The 19970-nt window shown below is 40.1% G+C and overlaps 1 protein-coding gene and 1 long non-coding RNA gene across 3 annotated transcripts in view; one reads left to right on the forward strand and one right to left on the reverse strand.

Annotated features, from left to right (window-relative positions):
- The window catches only part of ntrk1 (neurotrophic tyrosine kinase, receptor, type 1), a 41253-nt gene extending 38839 nt beyond the window's left edge, over positions 1 to 2414 (reverse strand). For both annotated transcript variants that reach the window (XM_078932607.1, XM_023964194.2), the window contains exon 1: positions 1965 to 2414. In XM_078932607.1, coding sequence (XP_078788733.1) covers positions 1965 to 2161 — 197 coding nt within the window. In that variant the 5' untranslated portion in view covers positions 2162 to 2414. The remainder of the gene's footprint in view (positions 1 to 1964) is intronic.
- On the forward strand, positions 2057 to 8312 carry LOC144984386 (uncharacterized). Its single transcript, XR_013648019.1, has 2 exons — positions 2057 to 2195; positions 8234 to 8312. It is a non-coding gene; the product is annotated as an uncharacterized LOC144984386 (long non-coding RNA).
- The last annotated feature ends 11658 nt before the right edge of the window (positions 8313 to 19970 follow it).

The following is a 19970-nucleotide window of genomic DNA, read 5'->3' on the forward strand; positions in this document are numbered from 1 at the left end:
ATACAATTCTAAGATTTAGTTTGTCCCACCTACAAGGGTCTGGATTCTTGAAGAAATAAAAATGAAGAAGCAATTCTTGTTACGTTCTTATGTTCCTCTGCAAACAAGTCCTACCATTTCCACAAGTGTCCAGAAATCCTGTGTTTAATTGCGTTTCTATAGCAAGGCGTTGGAATAATAAGACTTCCATCTTTTTCCTTTCATTTCATGAGGCTTATAGAATCTGAGGTTTTATGCAGATCTCTGGAGCTTTTTCTGAAAATTTGGTCAACGTCTTGTGATGTGAAATCCAGAAGAGAGTGGCAAAAATGTTAATGTGTTTATATTAGTTCTCAAAATGATCTTTTTTGTTGCATTGTTCATTCCCTCTGAGTATGATCTTTTTTGTTCTACTGTAGCTAAAAACAATAGATATTTCAGCAGGTTAAACATTGAAACTTTATCTGGGTTTCCTCTGCTTGAAATCAAAGCAGCTGCTTCAACTTTCAGTGCCTTGCTTGTGAGCTCTGGCACACAAACTTTCATGCTCCAGTCTGACTGACCCACGCAGCCATAATGTGATTAAAGGACAGGTGGGCCCAGGATTACCCCACTGGCCGTGCTTATTGGATTGAGCCAAGTGGGTTATATATCATCTATTGTTCCCGAGTGGAGGCATTGACTGGCAATTCACAAAATTGAATTTATAACTCTGCCTATGATGAATTTCGGCTCCTGTCCCTCGGTTAATGGCCCCTTGTTTGTCTTGCCTTGCTCTGCCAATACCGAGAAGTGTTGCTGTTTGCTGGCATGCAGAGCGGCGCAGTAAACACCAGCCTGCTCTCTTATTGATTGGGCGTTTGGGAGAGAATGTCAAGCCTTGGCCCGAGCTCTGTGTTTAACTGAAGACACAAGGAAATACCTGTGAGGTAGCAGGACGACAAGACGCTGAAAGGGGAGGGGGGGGGGGGGGTTACAGCTCTGCATAGGTTGAAAGGAACTGGCCGTTAATTGACTTGCTCCACTGAAATGGGCGTAGTTCCTTCTTAACAAGTGCTAATTGCTCAGCTCGGAGAAGGAGAACAAAGAGAGAACAGCGTGGCGGTGCAGGGAGTGACATTTAGTTTTCTGTGCTGGAGCTGATGGTGGGTTGCTTAATAATACAGCAGCCCTCTTTAAAATCACAGGTGGTCAGTTTCCCTCTGCCTTTTCTGAGCAGAGCTTTAAAAAAACTCGGTAAAATAGCAGTTTTCTGGGGTTGAGTGGAAAGTCTCAGCTCACCTGAGCGACAAGTGAGTTTCCTTCCACACAAACCCTCCTCAAATGTGGAACCAAAAGCCCATTTTCATGGCCAGCAAAAGAGCTTCCAAAACATGGAATCATATTCATCAGCCTTCATCTGCTTTGGGTCAGAACAACCTCAGAGTCTCAAGCAGGAGATTTGAGTCACAGAAATGAAGAGATGATATTTTTAAACACTTGACAAACAAAAACACCTGGATTCCGAATACCATAAACAGATCGAGAACAATAAAGATTAAAGATTATGTGTTCATAAAAAGACTTTCCTGCATCAAACGTTCATTCTCTATCTGTGATCATACAAATATTTTTATTCAAACTTTGTTTGAGTAACTTTGTTTCACTAATTTGTGAAAAATAAAGTTTGAAAAAGTTTATTCTAAAGATGCAGATCATCCTCGCAAACTTCGTACATCGCATCTCCATCGGTTAAAAAGCTGATCCAAGTTCAAGCCAGCTAAAGTTGCAGTTGACATGACATGAACCTCCAACTGTTGCAGGAAAGTTTGCTGAGACTTTCTCAGTGTGGAAACTGAGAGCTGCAGAGCGCAAACGTTTTCCTTCAGGAGGTTTTTGGAGGCTTTTAAAACTACTTTATCAGAAATGAAAACAAGAGCCAAAGCAGACCATCACAACTGTGTTTGGGAGCTTGAGGTGGAGGTGTGGCGTTGAATGCTACTTACATCTCTGTCACATTTTCACTCTCCATTGGGTCGAGTGGTGGGATGCTGGTGATCCGGTTGGGCTCCAGGCACTGCAGCATGGCAAATGAACAGCGGCAAGCCAGAGGGCATCTTCCCAGAGCGGGCACGGGCGACAGACTCAGGATGGCGAGCACCAGGGGTAAAAGAAGAGCCAGGGCCTGGGCTGCTGCAGCCATCTCCACGAGGGGTCTCCTCAGCACCACCAGGCAGGTATGGTAGCTATAGCTGGAGTTGGAGTCTCAGCGCTTCACTTAAGTGAGCGTAAACAAGAGCTAGCACACACTCCTCTCTCTGAGATCCCAGCTGGTCGGGGTCTGGTAACACAGCTGTACTGAGCAGCAGGAGGGGCGGCCAGGCAAGGAGGCTGAGGGCCCCTGGGGACATACTGGTAGTGGGCTGGAGCCTCTCTATTTCTCCCTCTCTCCTCCAACCTCCACGTGAAGGGAGGAGCAACAGAACATGGCCAGGAGTCACCAGACACCTCTGGGAGCAGGATGGTGGATGAGGGAGGGGCTGGAGGGGAAGGGTGTGTGTTGATAATGAGGAGGAGAAGAGGGATACAGTGATGGAGATCTCCTCTGCCCCCGTTGCTCCATCCCCCCTTCTTGAAGTGTGAGCAGAGGCAACAGTTCAGGACTCCGGGGTCCTGGATGGTGTGCATCAGCATCCCCCTCTGTGTCCTGGGACAGCCAAAGGGCTGGTGAGTGCTGACATGAAGCGTCAGGGATGATATTAATGTCTGTGGGTGGAGGAGTGGAAACTCACTCAGGAAGACGTGAGGACTCAGAGCAGAACAGATTTTAAAGGAGTGGAGACCTTCCAAAGCTTCTGCTGAGCTCATTTATCAAAGCAAAATAACTTGACTCAAGTTTTCCATAAAAAAGCATCAGGGGATCCGCCAAATATCTGGATTTTTTTAGGGTTTCTGAGGTATTGGAGGAGGGAAAAAAAGATAAAAAGCCTGTAAGAAAGTCCAAGGATTCCTATAGTGCCTATCCATCTACTACTGGGCAAAGGTGGAGCAAACAGGTTGCCAGTCTGTTGCAGAGCCACAGATGCGCACCTATAGGAACAATTTCTTATCCTAAATTAACCCATGAAGCATGTTTTTGGACTGTGGGAGGAAACCGACACATGTACAAGGTGAGCATGCAAAATCCACTTAGAAAGGTCCTAGCTGGGACTCGAACCAGGATCACTGTGGGGTGAGACTGTGCAGCCCACTGTAAAGAAATGATAGAACAAGAATAACAAAAAACTATGAAAAATAATGGAAAACTTCATAAAAAATCAAACTGATAATGTTATTTTAGACCTAAAGTAGATTAAAATCTCAGAAAAATCAAAGTAGTGTGCTGCATGCCATAACTCCTATGATCCTACAAGTGCTCTCATGTCTGCCGCTTAGATATCCATTTACTTTATGATCTCTATAGGAGCAAAGCCCCCCCCCATGGAACACAAACTGCCTCCCACCCCCATTCCTCTTAGTCATGAGTAAGGTCATGGTGTCTTGACCACAATTACTGGCCATGAGCGCAAACGACAATTTCTGCTGCCATCATCAAGTTTATCTGCTGGCTTCATTACTCCCCCCTTTTATGCCCCCCCATTTTCTTTGTCTTAGCTCAGCAAAAAGCGAAGAGGGACAAGGAAGCACTTATTCCCGGGAAAAGTGTCTGAGAGCTGAAGTGTGGCAGTTAAACAAAGAAAATCCTGTGGAGCAAGGGAATGCAAAGATACCCACATGAAGTCAGTTTGCAAAATGGGTTCGATTATCAGATCATAAAGAATTTATGTCTCCAAAGCTCCCAAACACAGACAACAGAAGTACAGATGGTTTAGTTGAAGGAACTAAACTGTCTAGAAAAGCAAACTTCTGGAGGATCAGTCGGTAACAGAACAACTGGCCCCTCCAGGCCCTGTCCATGGTCCTGGAACTGCACTCACGTTTAGTGACTGTAAAGCTCCAGACAACATTTGGAGAGCTTCAAATTCTGAATAGTTAACAGATTATAGATCTAGTGGTACATTTAAAGTGACAATCGTAGCACAATTATACAGAAAAAGAAGCCGTAAAAAATTAAGGAATTCAGTCAAAGAAGGAAAAAGCTGAAAAAGGGAAATACTTCATCAAAGCGGTTCAGGTAGAACCGCAGGTCTGCTTGTAGCTGCGCTGCTGGACGCAGATGGAAACAGTCTTCTGAAAGCTGAAGTGAACTCCATCTTTGTCACAGTCGCCTCCAAACTTCAAGAGATTTCCGTTTCTGCACTTTTTTCCGATGGACCATTTGCTGCTTAAATCTCGTGAAGTTGTTTCGTTGACGATCTCTGAATGAAGGAATTTGATTAACTTTCTGCTCGTCAATCAGGAAAAGTGGGAAACTTGCTGGATTCTGGCAACAAATCAGAATGGGACCTAACATCTCTGACGCTGGGGTCATCTTCTTATGCAAATGTCAGTGCAAGTATCAAATGTGAGGACAGGAACCACAGCATAAAACTAGATCTTTAAGTGCTGCTAATCAACTAGGGATGAACTAATCAATGAAAAAAAAACAAAAAAAAACTCCCCGACACCTTTTATAACAGTTTTTTTTTTTGCATACTTAAAATAGTGTTTGTTGTTTTTTCCAGCATTTACTGAGCCGCTAACTTCAAACCTGGCAGAACAATATCCAATCAGAGAAATTTACTGCCCACACTCATAATCAACTTCCTCCAGTGCTTCTTCTTAATTTTATAACTCTAACAATTAGAATAAATGCACATGACTATTTTCCTAAAATAAACAAAAAAGGCATCAAATGAAGGGTTTTATTTCTGCACTTATAAACAGTAAAATAAATTACTTTTCTTAGATCTGCAGAAGAAATATAAACATCAAGAAAAACTCTATTCGTCTTTGGATTTTTTATGTGGTGAATAAAAAAAAAACAAGCCTATCAGTGTGTTTTTCCCAAAAAAGTAAATAAAAAAAACAATAGAAAAAGTTGCTTTCAAAGCACCAAAACAAACTCGGAACAATTTCTTAATCAAAGTCATTGATGACTTTTGTTTGTCATTAACCCTCAGTTTGCCAATCACATCGATTGTTTACAATGATACAGGAATTACATCATCACCCCCCCCCCCCCCCCATTAGGATAGTTTTCATTACAAATTTAATGTGAAGTTTTAAAAAAGTCTTTCATTTTGAAATTTTTGTTTAAAACGAACATACCTAAAGTTTTGATTCTTAAATCCTTGAAGCTTTGCAAGATGTTTTGGGGGAATTTTTCAAACTGTTTTGAATCTGTGTTTGCTTTGGTTTTTAATTTATACATTTTTATTTCATCTCTACACTTTTTTTTGGTTTAAAAAACATTTTTATCTTAATTTTTGTGATTTTTGCTGTAAAATGTCTAAATATACAGCTCAAAATAGATTTTTTTGTAGAGTTTCAGGCTTATTGTGGAATTATTTATTAATATATTTTTTGGAAAGGTGGGGTTGAAATAAAAAGATAGATATCAATCATTGCCCCAAAAAAGGTAAATTAACGTAGTATATTGTAAAATAGAAAAAAAAAGTTTAAAGACCTGGACCACAAAGTGTAAGCTGTAAATTCACGTTTTATAAGAATATAATTGAGTGGAAGAAATAAGACAAAGTATTGTTCTGATTAAAGAATCTTGTGTTGCACAACTTTTTGTTATCTCCAAGTAAAAAAAAAAAGCACTTGTGCCACAAATAAGAAGACAGGTTTAAAGTAAGATCGATTTAGAACACATTGCAAAGTCAAGATTTTATTAAAACTGCCACGGTGGTGCAGCGCAAAAGGATAAAAGGAGTTTATACACAAAAGCATCTTAACTCTCACCAATAAGGTACAGCACTTTTAGATACCAGACCCCTATTTGGAGGTTTTGGTATGGTCGCCTTTTTTAAACTTTTACGTTTTTTAGTCTGAAGTAGTTTTAGTTTTTGTTAATAACCAAGTTATGATACTTTTACTTTTACTGTTTTACTGTTTAAATACTTTTATATCATTGTTTTTATACTTGTATGTATGTTTATTTTTATCTTTATCCTCAAGTTTTTTATTTGTTTGCATTTATAGTACCAAAAGGACCTTGAGTCTGGGTTAAAGCTTCTTCTTCGCCAGAAAATAACAATTTACAGGAACTAATCTGTGAATGTACAGAAAACCAAATGTGTCAGAATAAAAGCACCAAAGCTTTTTTTCCTGATATCCCTGGAAATGCTGCAAACAAACCCAAAGAAGTACATGTAACACCAATCATTACAACTGTATTATACCAGGAAAGGAAATTTTGTTTTTTTCCTTGTGTCGTCATTTATTTTTAAAGCAATCTCATTTTCCTCCTGACATCAGTTTAAATGTGGACATTTGACAGATAATGATTGCCTCATCTCCCTCTGACTTTTTAATTCAATTACTGCTTTTATGCATCATGTTGACTGATGGGCACAGCAGGGGTTAATTGCCTCACTTAACTTTGAAATCAATTTCCCTCATGGAGCCACAGAGAAACACGCCGCTCACTGCAAACACATGCGGCGGTATCCCCTTCCACGGATTTGACCATTCAACCAGCCGCAACTCCGCCACACCTCCTCTGGTTCTACGGAAAGCACAGAGCACTGCTGTGGAAGGAACAGAACTGGAAAGAAACGTCAAAAACATCAGCTGAGAAAAGAAATCAAAATAGTTTGAGAAACAAACCCTTTTTTCTACACTCTTTTAACACAAAAAAATAATTAAAGATGGGTTTTTTTTTTTATTCGACCGGCGCCAAGAACAGTTCTGGAATGGAAAAGACATCACCATAACCTCTGTCATCATGTCCCCATAGCCAATGGGCTCTAAGCCCCGCCCCCATGTAAATTAGGCTTAACTCTGAAAGCAAAAAGTCTGAAATGAGTTGTAAATTGGTGACTGAACGCAAAGAATGAGAGAAATGAAAAGCAGAAATATAAAAAATAACAAAACAAAACATTAGCCTTGATAAATTAAACATTCTTCATTCAGTAATAGTTTTAGGTTGAGGTTTGTTTTTATTCAAGTGTTCAGTATTTCTTCCAATATCATTATTTTTTATTTTATTTACAATTGTCACAAGAACAAGCAGACGGCTGGATCCCAGTGCAGCAGGTTTATTAGATCAGCTGAACGTCCACAAAGCTAAATCAGGGTCGGGCAGGCAGCAGTCAATACCTGGCATGAGATCATCAGAGGAGAGACAGGATGGTCAAAATCCAGGCGAGGGTGGGGGCAGGCAAACAGTCAGATACAGGGTCAGGAGACACAAAATCAGGTCCAAATACCACACTCGGTAAGGGAGGCAGAGCGGCACAAACAAAACTTTGCACCAAGCGTTCTTCAGTGCAAAACTTAAGTATGTTGTGGCTGATTGAATGAATGAGATTTGGGTGTGACTAAAACTCTGGGGACGGCTCCCGCTGGTGACCACAGGAGGAGACAGAGCTTTTGCTTCTGACAACAAGATTCAAAGTTTCTATTTTTTTAAATTCAAATTTACAATCTGGCTTTTTGCTCACCTTAAGATTTGAGCCCATAGTGTGTTGACTGTTTTTTTGTTTGTTCCTTTAAGTCCCACTCCGATGAAAATGGTATTTTAGGTATTTTCAACATGTTTTTGTGGCATTTTTCTGATGATGGAAGACATATACATATATATATATATATATATATATATATATATATATATATATAAAATTAAATCATCATGAGCAAACACAAAAATTTAAAAAAATGATCGAATTTGTTACGCGGAAAACTCTGCTCCATTCTGATCATCCACTATCAGAGAAAATAGATCCATGAACGTTTTTAGTTTCCACGTCTGAGCAGGAATCTGGATCAGAACTGTACGGCTGGACAGCTCCAATGTTGCTCACCGTTTTTGTTGCCTTGATAATGTTTGGTTGGTGGTTTGAGGAAGACAGAGAACTCTCAGCAACAAGATGATCGGAGTGGGACCTTAGATTTTTTACTTTCTGAAATATTTGAGTCCAGATTTAACCTGTGCATATTTGAATCAGCTTCATTCAGGCGCTCCAGTGAATTCTGACGCTCGTCTGGGTTTGAGAAGCACAGAAGCAACGAAGCAGAATGGTTTATTTTTACCAACCTCCTTAGAAAGCGTCTGTTTTTTAAATAAGTCCTGTGATTTCTCATAAGATTAACATCTTTAAGACTTTTTTTTCTCCTTTTCTGACAGGCATCCACAGATTAGAGGTTTTTGTGAAGTGAGGGCACAGGTGGAGCCCAAACGCACATGTGGACGGGAAGAAATGACGCCCTCCCTCCATACCCTCACACAATAATCAATCAGCTTTATATTTATGTCCTGCATTGAAGAACACAAGGCGAGAAGAAAAGAGCGGCAGAAGGGAGGGCGGGCGTAACCAGAGAACAAGTGGGTGAGTAAAAGCTCTTGGATCAAGTACAAGGAAAGGCTTTTACACTTGAATTGGTAAATGCACAAAGCTGTCACGTCTGCCGTTTGGGCGCTCTGCACCGACTCGTGTACGCTGCATGCTGAAAACCCAAAGTCCAGTTTGACCGTCTAAACCCAAAAATCAAGGTATTCTGTGCCTGGCTGACAAAGCCCCATGTCTTTTTTGCTGTCAAAATACCTGCTTTTCAGCAAAGGCTCTTTAGAAATACATGAAGAAGTGGGCCAGGCCATAACAACAGCTTAGATTTTCGACTCTAATTCCTTTTATAGAATTTTTGTATTCAAATCTTTCTGAATAAAAGAAAAAATTCAATGAAGAAAAATGCAAAAATGCCAGTAAATTGATGGGTAAAGGCTCAAATGGGTATATTTATACACATTTATTCACAATAAATGGACGTTAATGCAAAGGTTTGTAGCACTCTTTTATAAATCCCAGTAATTGTATGTGAATCTTTGACCATTAATGGACTCTAGTCCTTCCTCCATTAAAAAAACTCAATAAAGAAAAAAGAAAAAAAAACTGTTTTAGCTTTGTCTGAAGGGGATGAAAACGAAAACATTTCAAAGAGAAAAACGATTGTTTTTTCATTTCATAAATTTGTTCTTTGTGGAACACTTATAAAAGCAGAGGCAACCCAAGTACTAAGAGCTAAGTACTAAGAACGTGACATTGGTTATAGATTAAAAATGAGATTCGGGCGATTTTTGCCAAACTTTGTGTGGTTTTGTTTTTGCAATTTTTAAACAAACCTTCTATCGTGATCAAAATCTTCTTTTTTATTCTATAAAATTAGACTTATTTTCCATGAAGGTTTGAACTCTGAGAGTATAATCAATAGTGAAAAGTGTAAAAAAAATTCATGTCTGTCTGTCAAAAGTGTAGAAAGTGTGAATTGAGAAGTCTTAAAGCCTTAAAACATCTGTAATAACCGTTTAAAATGAGGACAATTGTTTTCATCCATCACAGGTTGTTTTTAGAAAGTAAGTAATGTGATAAACTAAACGAGGTGTGTCAGCACGGCAGTCTGTTTACACGCATAAGTAAAAGTGTGTTTTCTGCTAAAACATAAAGAAAATATTAAGAACGCACTTTTTAAAAAATGGTTAGAAGCACTTTTAGTATTTTTATTGAATAGAAATAAAACAGTTTTAGTTTTTCAGAAACTACATCAACAAAAAAGCAAGACCTGACCCCCCCACCAGCAGCTGAACTGCCTCGTTAAATATAATAAACACAAGAATCTGGGGTTTCCAGTGCGATCAGAACTGAAAATTTTTGCATTGTCTCATTTTGTGAGGATATTTCTTGGCTTCTCTGTCTGGAAACACTAACTGAGAGCAGGAAGGTAGCGCTGGTGATCATCCATGACTCCAGCTTTATCTCAAAGCCTACAACGTTGGATGTACCAGAGCGCGGTGGAGTCAGACCATCTGTCCGACGGCTCAAACTGGGTCACGAAACACATCAACAATCAAGAGCAAACAAAAAAAAACACATCGTATTTGAAATGTTAGAGGCTTGTTCCTACGGGAGAGGACCGTTTTGAAACACTTTGTGTCACACGTCATTATGTGTGGCAGTAAATGCATAATGACAGCATGTTGTGTAGTTAATCTGTGAGGATCAGATATTTATCAAATCTAGTTTATCAGATATGTTAGGAGTTTTTAATTATTTTTTGTAAGAAAAAAATTCTATCAGACCTACTTTAAGTTAAAAAAAATCATTTTTTGTGTTTTTAATATGTTCATGTGGCATTTTTCTAAAGATGGAGAACATATATAAAGAAAATTAAGCTTAATATTGCATTTCTGAGTATGTCTTTATTCAAATTGTTGTGAATCAGGAGCAGACAAAAAAAGTCAGTTTAAAAAAAAATCGTATTTGTGACGTAGAAAATACGCTGGGCGGGGCCACAAACCCTCCGCTCTGCAGCCAAGTGGGTCCATGCACGTCTTTGTTTTCTTCAACGGAGCAGGAAAAAACTGTACGACTGGATTGGCTTCGAAATTGCTCGCCATTGTTGTTGCACAGCTATTGTGAGGTTCGGTTGTGACCGGTGAAGTAGCGGAAAGACATGTAAACAGAGAGCTCTCAGTAACAGAAAAGTGGAAGCGGGCCATCAGTGGTCCTGTCTACAATTTAGTGGCGAATTTCTGATGTAGGCCTAAAAGCCCGTACACACCGGGACGAATTTCGCCGGCGATATTTGCTGACGTTTAACGCCTCGTGACTAAACAAAGGGCACCAATGTGAGTGTGCACACCGACACAAAAAAACGCAACGCGTCAAAGCGTCACACAAAACGCCTCGGGTTCGTTTTATTGGTTTGACGCGCCGCGTCGAAAACTATTCGACCAATGAAAATGGCGCTTTTGCACACGTGTCTGGAGCTTCTGAAGTTACAGTGAAACACAACTTGGGGGCGCTCAAACACAAAACTGCCTTGCTGAGCACATATACCAGCGAAGAAGATAGACGCCAAGTAGCGTCTACATTGCCGCGAAGAAATAATGACGGACATTCTAAAATATCCCCGAACCAAGCACCAGTTGGAGCTACTGGTGCTTGAAATATTCATGTTTTCTTTGTTTGATTCTGACAAGCGCGTAAATACTTGCTCTTTTCTTCTGAGTGAAAAGCGACTTTAAGAAGCGTAAAGTTGCGCAGCGCCACCTTGTGTACAGGAGTATTTCTGTTTTACATTAAGCGCCATCTAATGTCAGGGAATGAAATTGCATGTTCACTCGGCTCATCGTCAGCGAAAATTGCCTGGGTGTGAACACAAAAAACGTGGCGAAAAACGCTGGCGAATAACGCCTGGCGAATATTCGTCCCGGTGTGTACGGGCCTTAAGGCTTTGCAGAAACTGGTCTGTATTGTTTGCATGTTGACATCTGTGGACCCCCGAGTTTGACCAACATCTACACCTGACAGTAACGGTGATAAATCTCCAGCGATTTGTGATTCTACCCCCTCCTAATCATCCTCCAACTTCCTTAACCTCCTCTTTTCTCCCCTCTCTTTTATCCCTCATCTCTGACATCCTACTCCCTCCTTGTTTTTTTCAGTTTGGTCCAACAAGAATTGTATACACACATAAGTATTGTAAACAAAGTTTTGCCTCAAATGCAAAAGGAGTTTATACAAATATACACCTCGTGTGCCAGAAGATTCTTAACCCCCTATTGTAAGAGGAAAAAGGGTCCAACGCAAGAGGCTGTAAGATCAGGGGCCTCATTTATAAAACTTTGCGTAGGATTTGCGTCAGAAGGGGCGTACGGATGAAACATAGGACGTGCGTACGCACAGAAATATTCGGATTTATAAAACCGTGCGCACGCACATCCTACGCATCTTTCCCTTTATAAATCACAACCGATTCTAAATGCAGCGCAGCTTTTGCGGCTACATGACACGCCCATAGTTGCCCATAAGTAGTCCGTGAAACGCCCACAAATTAATATTCATGGCTTGCTAAATCATGGCAAACACAGAGGGGAAATCAAAAAAACGTAACTTCACTCAATGTGAAGTAGAAGTTATCGTTGGCGAGGTGGAAAAGAGGAGAAAAGTGTTGTTTGGGGCACAGTGTGGGCATTACTAATGCCAAAAAGGCACGTGAGCGGCAAACGGTGGCAGACGCCGTAAATGCTGTAGCCTCACAACCTCGGACTATGGCCGAAATGAAAAAGAAATGAAAGAAATGATCGGACATCAAAGTCGAGGCAAAAAAACGTCTAGCGCTGCATCGGCAGAGTGTGTCCGCCACGTGGGGGGGGGGGGGGGGGGGGACCGGAGCTGACCCCTCTTGATGAGAAACTGGCCGCTATTATTGGGGAATCCCTATTAAGTCCCCCTTATCGGCGTCCTCCTCCGCCTCAGTCACCTGACTGAGACGGAGGGGACGCCGATGCGCCAGGGTCAGGGTGACACAGGTAAGAGAAATAATTAAAATGAATGCAGTCAAGTCACATGTATGCAGGCTACACAATTACAGATTATTAATATAGAACAATTTTATTTTAGTTGCTGGGTGGTCCAGCGGGGCCAGTGGTTACGATGCGCAGCTGAGCAGCCGTCTGGCCCCAGCGTCTCCACGGCACGCGGCTCTCAACCCTCCAGCAGTGGACGCGTCCTCACCGATGCAGTCCTTGAAATGCAGAGGGAAGTCAGTAGTTCAATCAGAGAGGTGGCCAAGGATTTGGGCGAAATCAAGATCGCCCTGACTGAAATAAACTGCACGATGAGGGAATTCTTAAATAAATAATATTTTCCACACCTCTTTTTCTTTACAAGCGACGCATCACTTCCAAACGCTGGCGCACAGCAGCAGCAAATGGCTCAAATGCGTGGGGATGGGGTTCAGGGTCGGGGCCAACACAGCAATCAGCGCCAGGGGGTAGAGGCACGTTTTTAAGCTGTGCCACATTGTGTAGCACGGCACATGCCAGCACGATTTGGCACACACTGTCACTTTCACGTGTTTCTTCCATCTGCCGACGGTGTCGCCATTTCTCATTTCACCCGTTTTTGTGCGTACGCCTGGGTCAGAGCTTGCGTGGAGGACCGCACATTTTCCCGTCAAGTTTGCTTTTTATAAATCTCAACTATTGCGTAGAGAGTGGCGTACGCCTTCTTTTGTGCGTACACAACGTTTATAAATGAGGCCCCAGGACTGTTTGCTCCGCTGTTGGTCAAGTAAAAAAAATAAATAAAAGTCAAAAATTTTTTTGTTTTGGCTGAAAATGACATAATAATAAAAAAAAAAAACACTGGCAATGCTTTGAAAATAGACCAATCAGATTGGCCAGGTTGGGACTTTAAAGTCAGAAATTTCTCAAAAAACATTTTTTGTGGAACTTGATGCTGTATCTTTAACACATACCTTGTTAAATAAAAATAAGAGAAAAAAACAATTAAACAATAATGGAGATTACCGATAGAGACATCAGTGTAACAGAGAAACATTAGAAATGTGTTCTGCGGTCCGCTTGGTCTTCTATTTGTCCCACATCATTTTCAATTTTGAGAAAAAAAATGTTTTTATGTAGTAAGGTAAGAAACCTAAGAATTGCATAAACTGTTGTTATATTTTTAAAAATCAACCAAAAACAATGATATAGAAACCATAAATATAAGGTTTGGTGTAAATAGGTCCCTTTTTGTTTACTTATATTTGAAAATTTGAAATAAAATATATATAAGCAAAATTTAGTTTTTTTCAATCCCATTTTACTTCTTTACAAACATTCTTACTCAGCGACACATAACAGATTGTTTACGTTTTTAAAAAAACAGAATAAAAAACTATAATTTTTACTTTTCTGGGAAGGGGTTGCTTTGGTTTAGTTCACTCCAGTTTGCATGTTAGATCATCGTCAGCATCACTTTTGATATTTTTCAGAAAGGTTAAAAAAACAAAACAGCCATGCTGTGGACCACATGTCCTCTGTTTCTTATCAGATCAGTACAAACTGATGGAACAAGATACAGAGAGAGGGCTGTGTTTGTAACATGCTATAGAGTCCTTATCACCAGATCTGGACAGAACAGCCACAGACCATCTCATCAGACAAAATCCTCCCCTACTTGATCAATATTCTTTCAGGGAAAACAACCGTGCTGGATGCAGCCGTCTCAAATTCTTCATCACTTTTCTCCTGGTATTTTTTTACATGACCAAACCCTCGTCTTGTTTTCCACTTGCATCTGTGGAGGAGGCTCATCAACGCGCTGCCACAGCAGCGAGTGTGTCTGTGTGTGCAGCGAAGATGATGATTTCATCCAAAATTCCGAGTTTGAGTTCTCACTTTCCAAATAAGGCTTGCCGTTGGATGTTAGGTAGTCTTCAGATCTCAGGGTAAAGCAGGGATCGATGGCTGGAGTAGTTAGGGCTGCTGCAGTGTGTGTGTGTGTGGACGGGGCGTGTAACCGGATCGGCCTGTCTCAGCCCCTCATTAGTATCATGGCTGTGAAGACCCCAGGCCTCAGAGAGGCTCATGCAGATGAGCGGTAACCTGAGGAGCAGAGCTGGGAGCTGGGAGCTGGGGAGGGAGGCGAGACGGCACGAGCCGCACTGAGGCTGATGAGCAGCAACATCCGCGCGCCTTTCTGCGCCTCACGTCTGCGCCAAAGATCATAGCATCACAGGACAACACAAGGAGTGTAATTAAACATCTGATTTGATCTTTGTTTGACAGATATTACTTTTTTTTATTTTCATCTGGGTCTTTAAACTGTTTGAAATAATTGTTGGAGATAAAAAAAATGATTTTCCTTTATTACTATGGGGTATCCTGCATTTACCGTCAAAGGCAAAATTTCTACATCAAAGTCTGACAATGTGTTTTCTAACATCCATTTTTTCCTTCATATCAATGAGATTCAGTCCCACAAAAATGACTAGAGATCAGATCCATTATAAATGAACAGAAAATTCTGCCATGGTGTAAAATTGACCTAAATTGGTCAGCGTAAGCATACACACATATGTTTCCTAAAATAGCAAACATAAAGGTTAAATAATTAAACTGATACTGTCATTTATAGGTGTTTTTACAAGGAAAACAATTTTTATAACTTTTATTTTAGTCTCTTTGGTTCCAGTTACCGGCTGAAAACCACAACAAAAAATGTTTAGAGTTTATTTTGTTTAAACCGATGTTTGATTAGAGGTTAGAGTAACAAAAAAATAAATTAATCAAATCATAAATGAAATCATAAAAAAGAGGAGTTTTTTTAACTGTCAATTAAAGTAAATAAAATGTGGAAAAAGGAATAAATTATTTCTATTTACTAAATAAACTGTTTATCTGTCGTTGGAGGACAAAGGTCAGAGGAGTAAAAACAAACATGATTGTGGGGTAGAAAAGTTTAAAAGTAAAAAAAAAAAAAAACAGATGATTCAAATGCTAACAGATCAATAAGAAAGAAGGAGCTGAATTGATTCAATAAAAAAAACATTCGGTCACAAAGAAGATTGAACCTCGAAATGTACATTGAGAGGCTCTCCAGTTGTTTTCATGGTTAAAGTCTTGCATGAGGGATGTTAAGAAAAGAAAAAAACAAAACCCTTCAGCCTACAGGAGAAAGACTGCTGTTCCTCACATGAAGAATAAAAAACAGAATAAATTTGTCAACTATTAGATGAAGAGAAAACTGTTCGGTGGGACTGAGCTGCAAAGTTTTAGTGAAAAGCTAAAAAAATCTAAAGCCGTTTTTTTTTAAATCTGCCTTCTTCACACTGATGTGGATGAAACAAGAAACAGTAGAAATAATCAAATACTTTTTCTTGATCATTAACCCTGATTTATTCTCCTGAACTGAGCACAAAATTCTGCAAAGATGAACAGCTGCTTTGAAACTTTAGGAAATGTCGCCTCTTTTGTCTGTTTGCTCCTCACCTAATAGAATGAAAAGCAGCATTTTATGCGTAGATTTTTTTTTTACACATTTCACTAAACGCTATACAACCTCATCTTCACATCACGGACTGCTGCAGCCTCTGATTATGTGCTTTCAGTATAAATCCCCGTTGTTGCTCAGTTTTGAACACATTCATGATTCTCTCTGCAAACATTTGACCTTGAATTAGAAAAACACAACCCTGGATTTATGCTAATATCAACATATTATTATTCCGTAATGCAGGATTTAAACATATGTTACCGTTCACATATAGCAGATAGAACATCAACTTTATTTATGAAATCTATCATTTGTATTCCTCACTTTTCACAATTTCAATTTAGTGTATAATCTAATGGGATTTCAGCTATAATTGTCAAAAAATGGGGGTCTGCCATGCTGAGCGTATAGAGCGCTCCAGGAATATGAGTATCTGGATCTGAAGGTCTTTTCACACTACAGGTCTTTTGTTCATAGATGCGCGTTTTTTGTGTGCATGCATCCTTTGAGTGAACACCTCCTCTCCACAGCAACAGCCCCCTTGCCTTCAGAGAAACTGCTCCTCCTCTCCACATCGGCAGATTTCCAACACAGCAGACGACACATGAGCCCCCACTATATGGAAGAAAAATTCAGCTTCTTTCCCTTAAAATTAGGTTTAAAAATACATATATTTTTTTCTGTGAGCTTTCAGATTTCCAACAACAAAAGCAATTTTACTAACCTTCAAACCTGTCGTGCCTTTTCATAAAATAACATATAAAATGTACTAAAATTACCTTTATTGTGATGTCAAATACTGTTTATGATTCCATTTTGTCCGAATTTACCTAATTTCATGTTGTGTCAAGTTGTAAAGCTACTGCTTATTGTTCTGATCTAAATTTAGCTTTGTCTGCATTCATACACACAATTAGTAATATTCAAAACAATCAAAATCAGAAATAACATCACAAAGACCAAATTACATTTGATTAAATATTGAATGTTAGGTTATGTGAGGATTTATTGTGTTAAATAAAAATAGCCCTCATGAATAACAATAAAACTAATTGGTATTAAAGTACATACCATTCATCCTCAATTTTTTGAAATATTTTAAAAATGATTATAACTTATCAGAAAATGTACTTTAGAAAAGTACAAGTTGTAAACCAGGACTCTGTGGAAGCCCAAAAGAAGTTAAAACAGGCGTACCTGCTTTTTATGATAAAGTTGTATTTTTATTAAGACAAATTCACTAATATATGATAGTACACTGATGGGTCGATGTCTTTGGTTGGTGCTGCTGCTTTGGCCTTCGGTGGGGAGTTTTCTCAATAAAAGTCTCACAAGGGGGGAAAAAAAAGCTGTAGGAAAAATTCGAACTGTCCGGCATAGTGGTGTAGTGGTTTGCGGTCTTGGCTCGCAGCAACAAAAGCCCTGGCTCAAATCCAAGCTGGCTCCTTTCTATGTGGAGTTTGCATTTTGTCCCCACTCATGCGTGGGTTTTTTCCAAGTCTCCTCCCATGATCCAAAAACAACCTTTATAGGTTTGTTGTTGATTCGTACTGCCCCTGTGTGATTAGGCATGAGTGTTTGTGTAACCCTGTAATGGACTGGCAACCTGTCCAGGGAGTATCACACCTTTGCCGATTATTGGCTGGGACAGGCTCCAGTAACCAAAAAGGGATTAACCCTTGTGCTATCTTGGATGACCCCACCCTTACATTGACGTGTTCTCCCTACCATGACAAAGGTGGATAAAGGTGGAAAGATTTCATGTAATCCATGGACACCAGTGAGGTTCACAAATCATTGAAGAAAAAAGAAAAACCCTGATCTAGACCCACTAGACAGTGCTCTGAACCTTTTTTCTTCAATGATTTGTGATCTTCACTGGTGTCCATGGATTACATGAAATCTTTCCACCTTTATCCACCTTTGTCATGGTAGGGAGAACACGTCAATGGAAGGGTGGGGTTATCTAAGATAGCACAAGGGTTAAGGGTAAGTAAGTTAGTAAATCTTTATTTATATACACTTTTTTCAGAGAGTGACTCACAAAGTCCTTCATGTGTTAAGCCAAGAGAAAATCAGAGAAAGAACCCCGAATGGCAGATGGAGTTTAAAGCAGGTAAAACCCAACAAAACACACTCAGGCATAAGTAAACAAACAAAAGTGAACACAAGAGTCAGCTAAAAGCTCTCCAAAATAAATGTTAACTAATATTAAATAAACTTTATTAGAACTGACTGATTTCTCTGGTGTTTGAGGGATTTCTCAATGGTTTTGTCAACAGGATCTCCTGCTGGACCAAAAAGTTCTGAGAATTACTGTCTGCAGAAACCACTGGAAGTATCAGGAAACCGGTCAAGGGCCTTAGTCACATGCCCCCCATTTGGAGGTGGGTGGGGGGGTGTTGACTCGTCCGGTTTTCCGGAATATTGGACGGTCATAGAGAGGAGCGGCTGCATCTTAAGAGGCGCACAGGTGTGTCTTGCACTTCCTTTGAGGCTCGCGTGGCCACCTATGGGCACATCATGAAAATAGAATGTACCATTGTTGTGGGTGTGGTAAGTGTATCGTGAAGTATTTGTAAGGCTAATGGAAATTACCCCCACTTACGACGTACGGGTGATGCTGTCGTATGGTGACAGCTCCTTACTGACAGCATGCGAATGCTGCACGCATGGGGGGTGCACCTAATATTCAAATGGCTGTAGGACACCTGTAGGATGTTTACACAAACTACACTCTGGTTGTCTAATTTCCTTATTTCTAACAGTCCAGCCGAACTAAAGGACTCCTTGCACAGGTAACAGGGCGTTGAGAAAAATATTTTTTTCTGACACGGTCGTCATGGAGACCTTTAGTGCTGTTTTTCTGGTTAAAAAAAAAATCATTTCCTGCGAACAAGAAGGCCTGTATGCTGGAGCAGCATCCATGCAGACACACAGTCTTTCCTAAGCCCTCAACATGTATGTGAACCCAGTGTTTCAACCTTCAGGGTCCCAGCAAAGGTTAAAGAGCTGGTCCAGTTTTTCATGCCCGGAACTGAATTCATACCCTGACATCTGAAGAGATTCAACAAACTCAGCAGCCTAGTGGTTGAGTGTCTGTATCAAGACTGTGGTGGGTTCAAACCCATGGTCTGGTTGCACCACAGACTCTAAAATGAATATGCTGAGATAGTTAGGGGTTGGATTTGGGGGGTTAAATGCCCAAATGGTTCCCAAGTACGGGTGTGACTGGACGAGACCTGGACCAGTGTTTTTCAACCTTTTCTGAGCCACGGCACACTTTAACCTTGACAAAAATCCAGCGACACACCAGCATCCAAAATTTTAAAAAAAGGAGAAACTCATAGTCTGTATTGATCTATAGTCCCTCCACAATCTCACATGCATTTTGTGATAATTGTGGCAGAAAAAGCTGGAAGTTGCAGCTGTTTTTTCTAAAAGATGTAATAAAAGTTAAGTTAGAAGATTTAAAAACTGTTTGATGTGTGTTCGTTGTGGTTTCAAGCCGTTTAACAAGGACAACTCATTGTGCGCTGAGACGCTGTCACTTTAACCCAATGCATCATGGGAGATGTAGTGTAAACAGCCGCAGAATGCAGACAGACTGACGTCTCTGAGCTTCATTGTTTTGTTCACTTTTTCCATGGTCTGATACCGGATTCTGTGGAAAACTACACCGCTAAAGACGAGCTTTAGCTGGTATTTTTGTTGGAACTGAGAGACTTTATGAGCAGAATCAGAATAAGGAAGTGAAGACTTTAACCACTTCTGATTGGTCAGACTGATGACGTGTGATTAAGCCTCCAAGAATGATTGGTGGAGACAGTTAAAGGGGCGGGACTTTTCCTAAAACAGTTATAGCTGCAGCTATATCGCGGTACCACCATTCTTATCAAATTGTCTTTAATAGAATCAAATAAACACATAGAAAACTTCTTTTATGATCTTTCATATTCCTAACTACTCAGTGTTTTATCAGGGCCTTTTTTGGATGAACACAGAGCTGATATCCTGGAGATGGGAAATGTTTTTAGATCAGTTGATGAGGGCAATTTCCCATGGCACACTGGTTGAAAAACA

This window comes from Oryzias latipes, chromosome 16 (genome assembly GCF_053564925.1).
Source record: "Oryzias latipes strain Hd-rR chromosome 16, Olatipes_Hd-rR_3.1".
Taxonomy (NCBI): Eukaryota; Metazoa; Chordata; class Actinopteri; order Beloniformes; family Adrianichthyidae; genus Oryzias; species Oryzias latipes.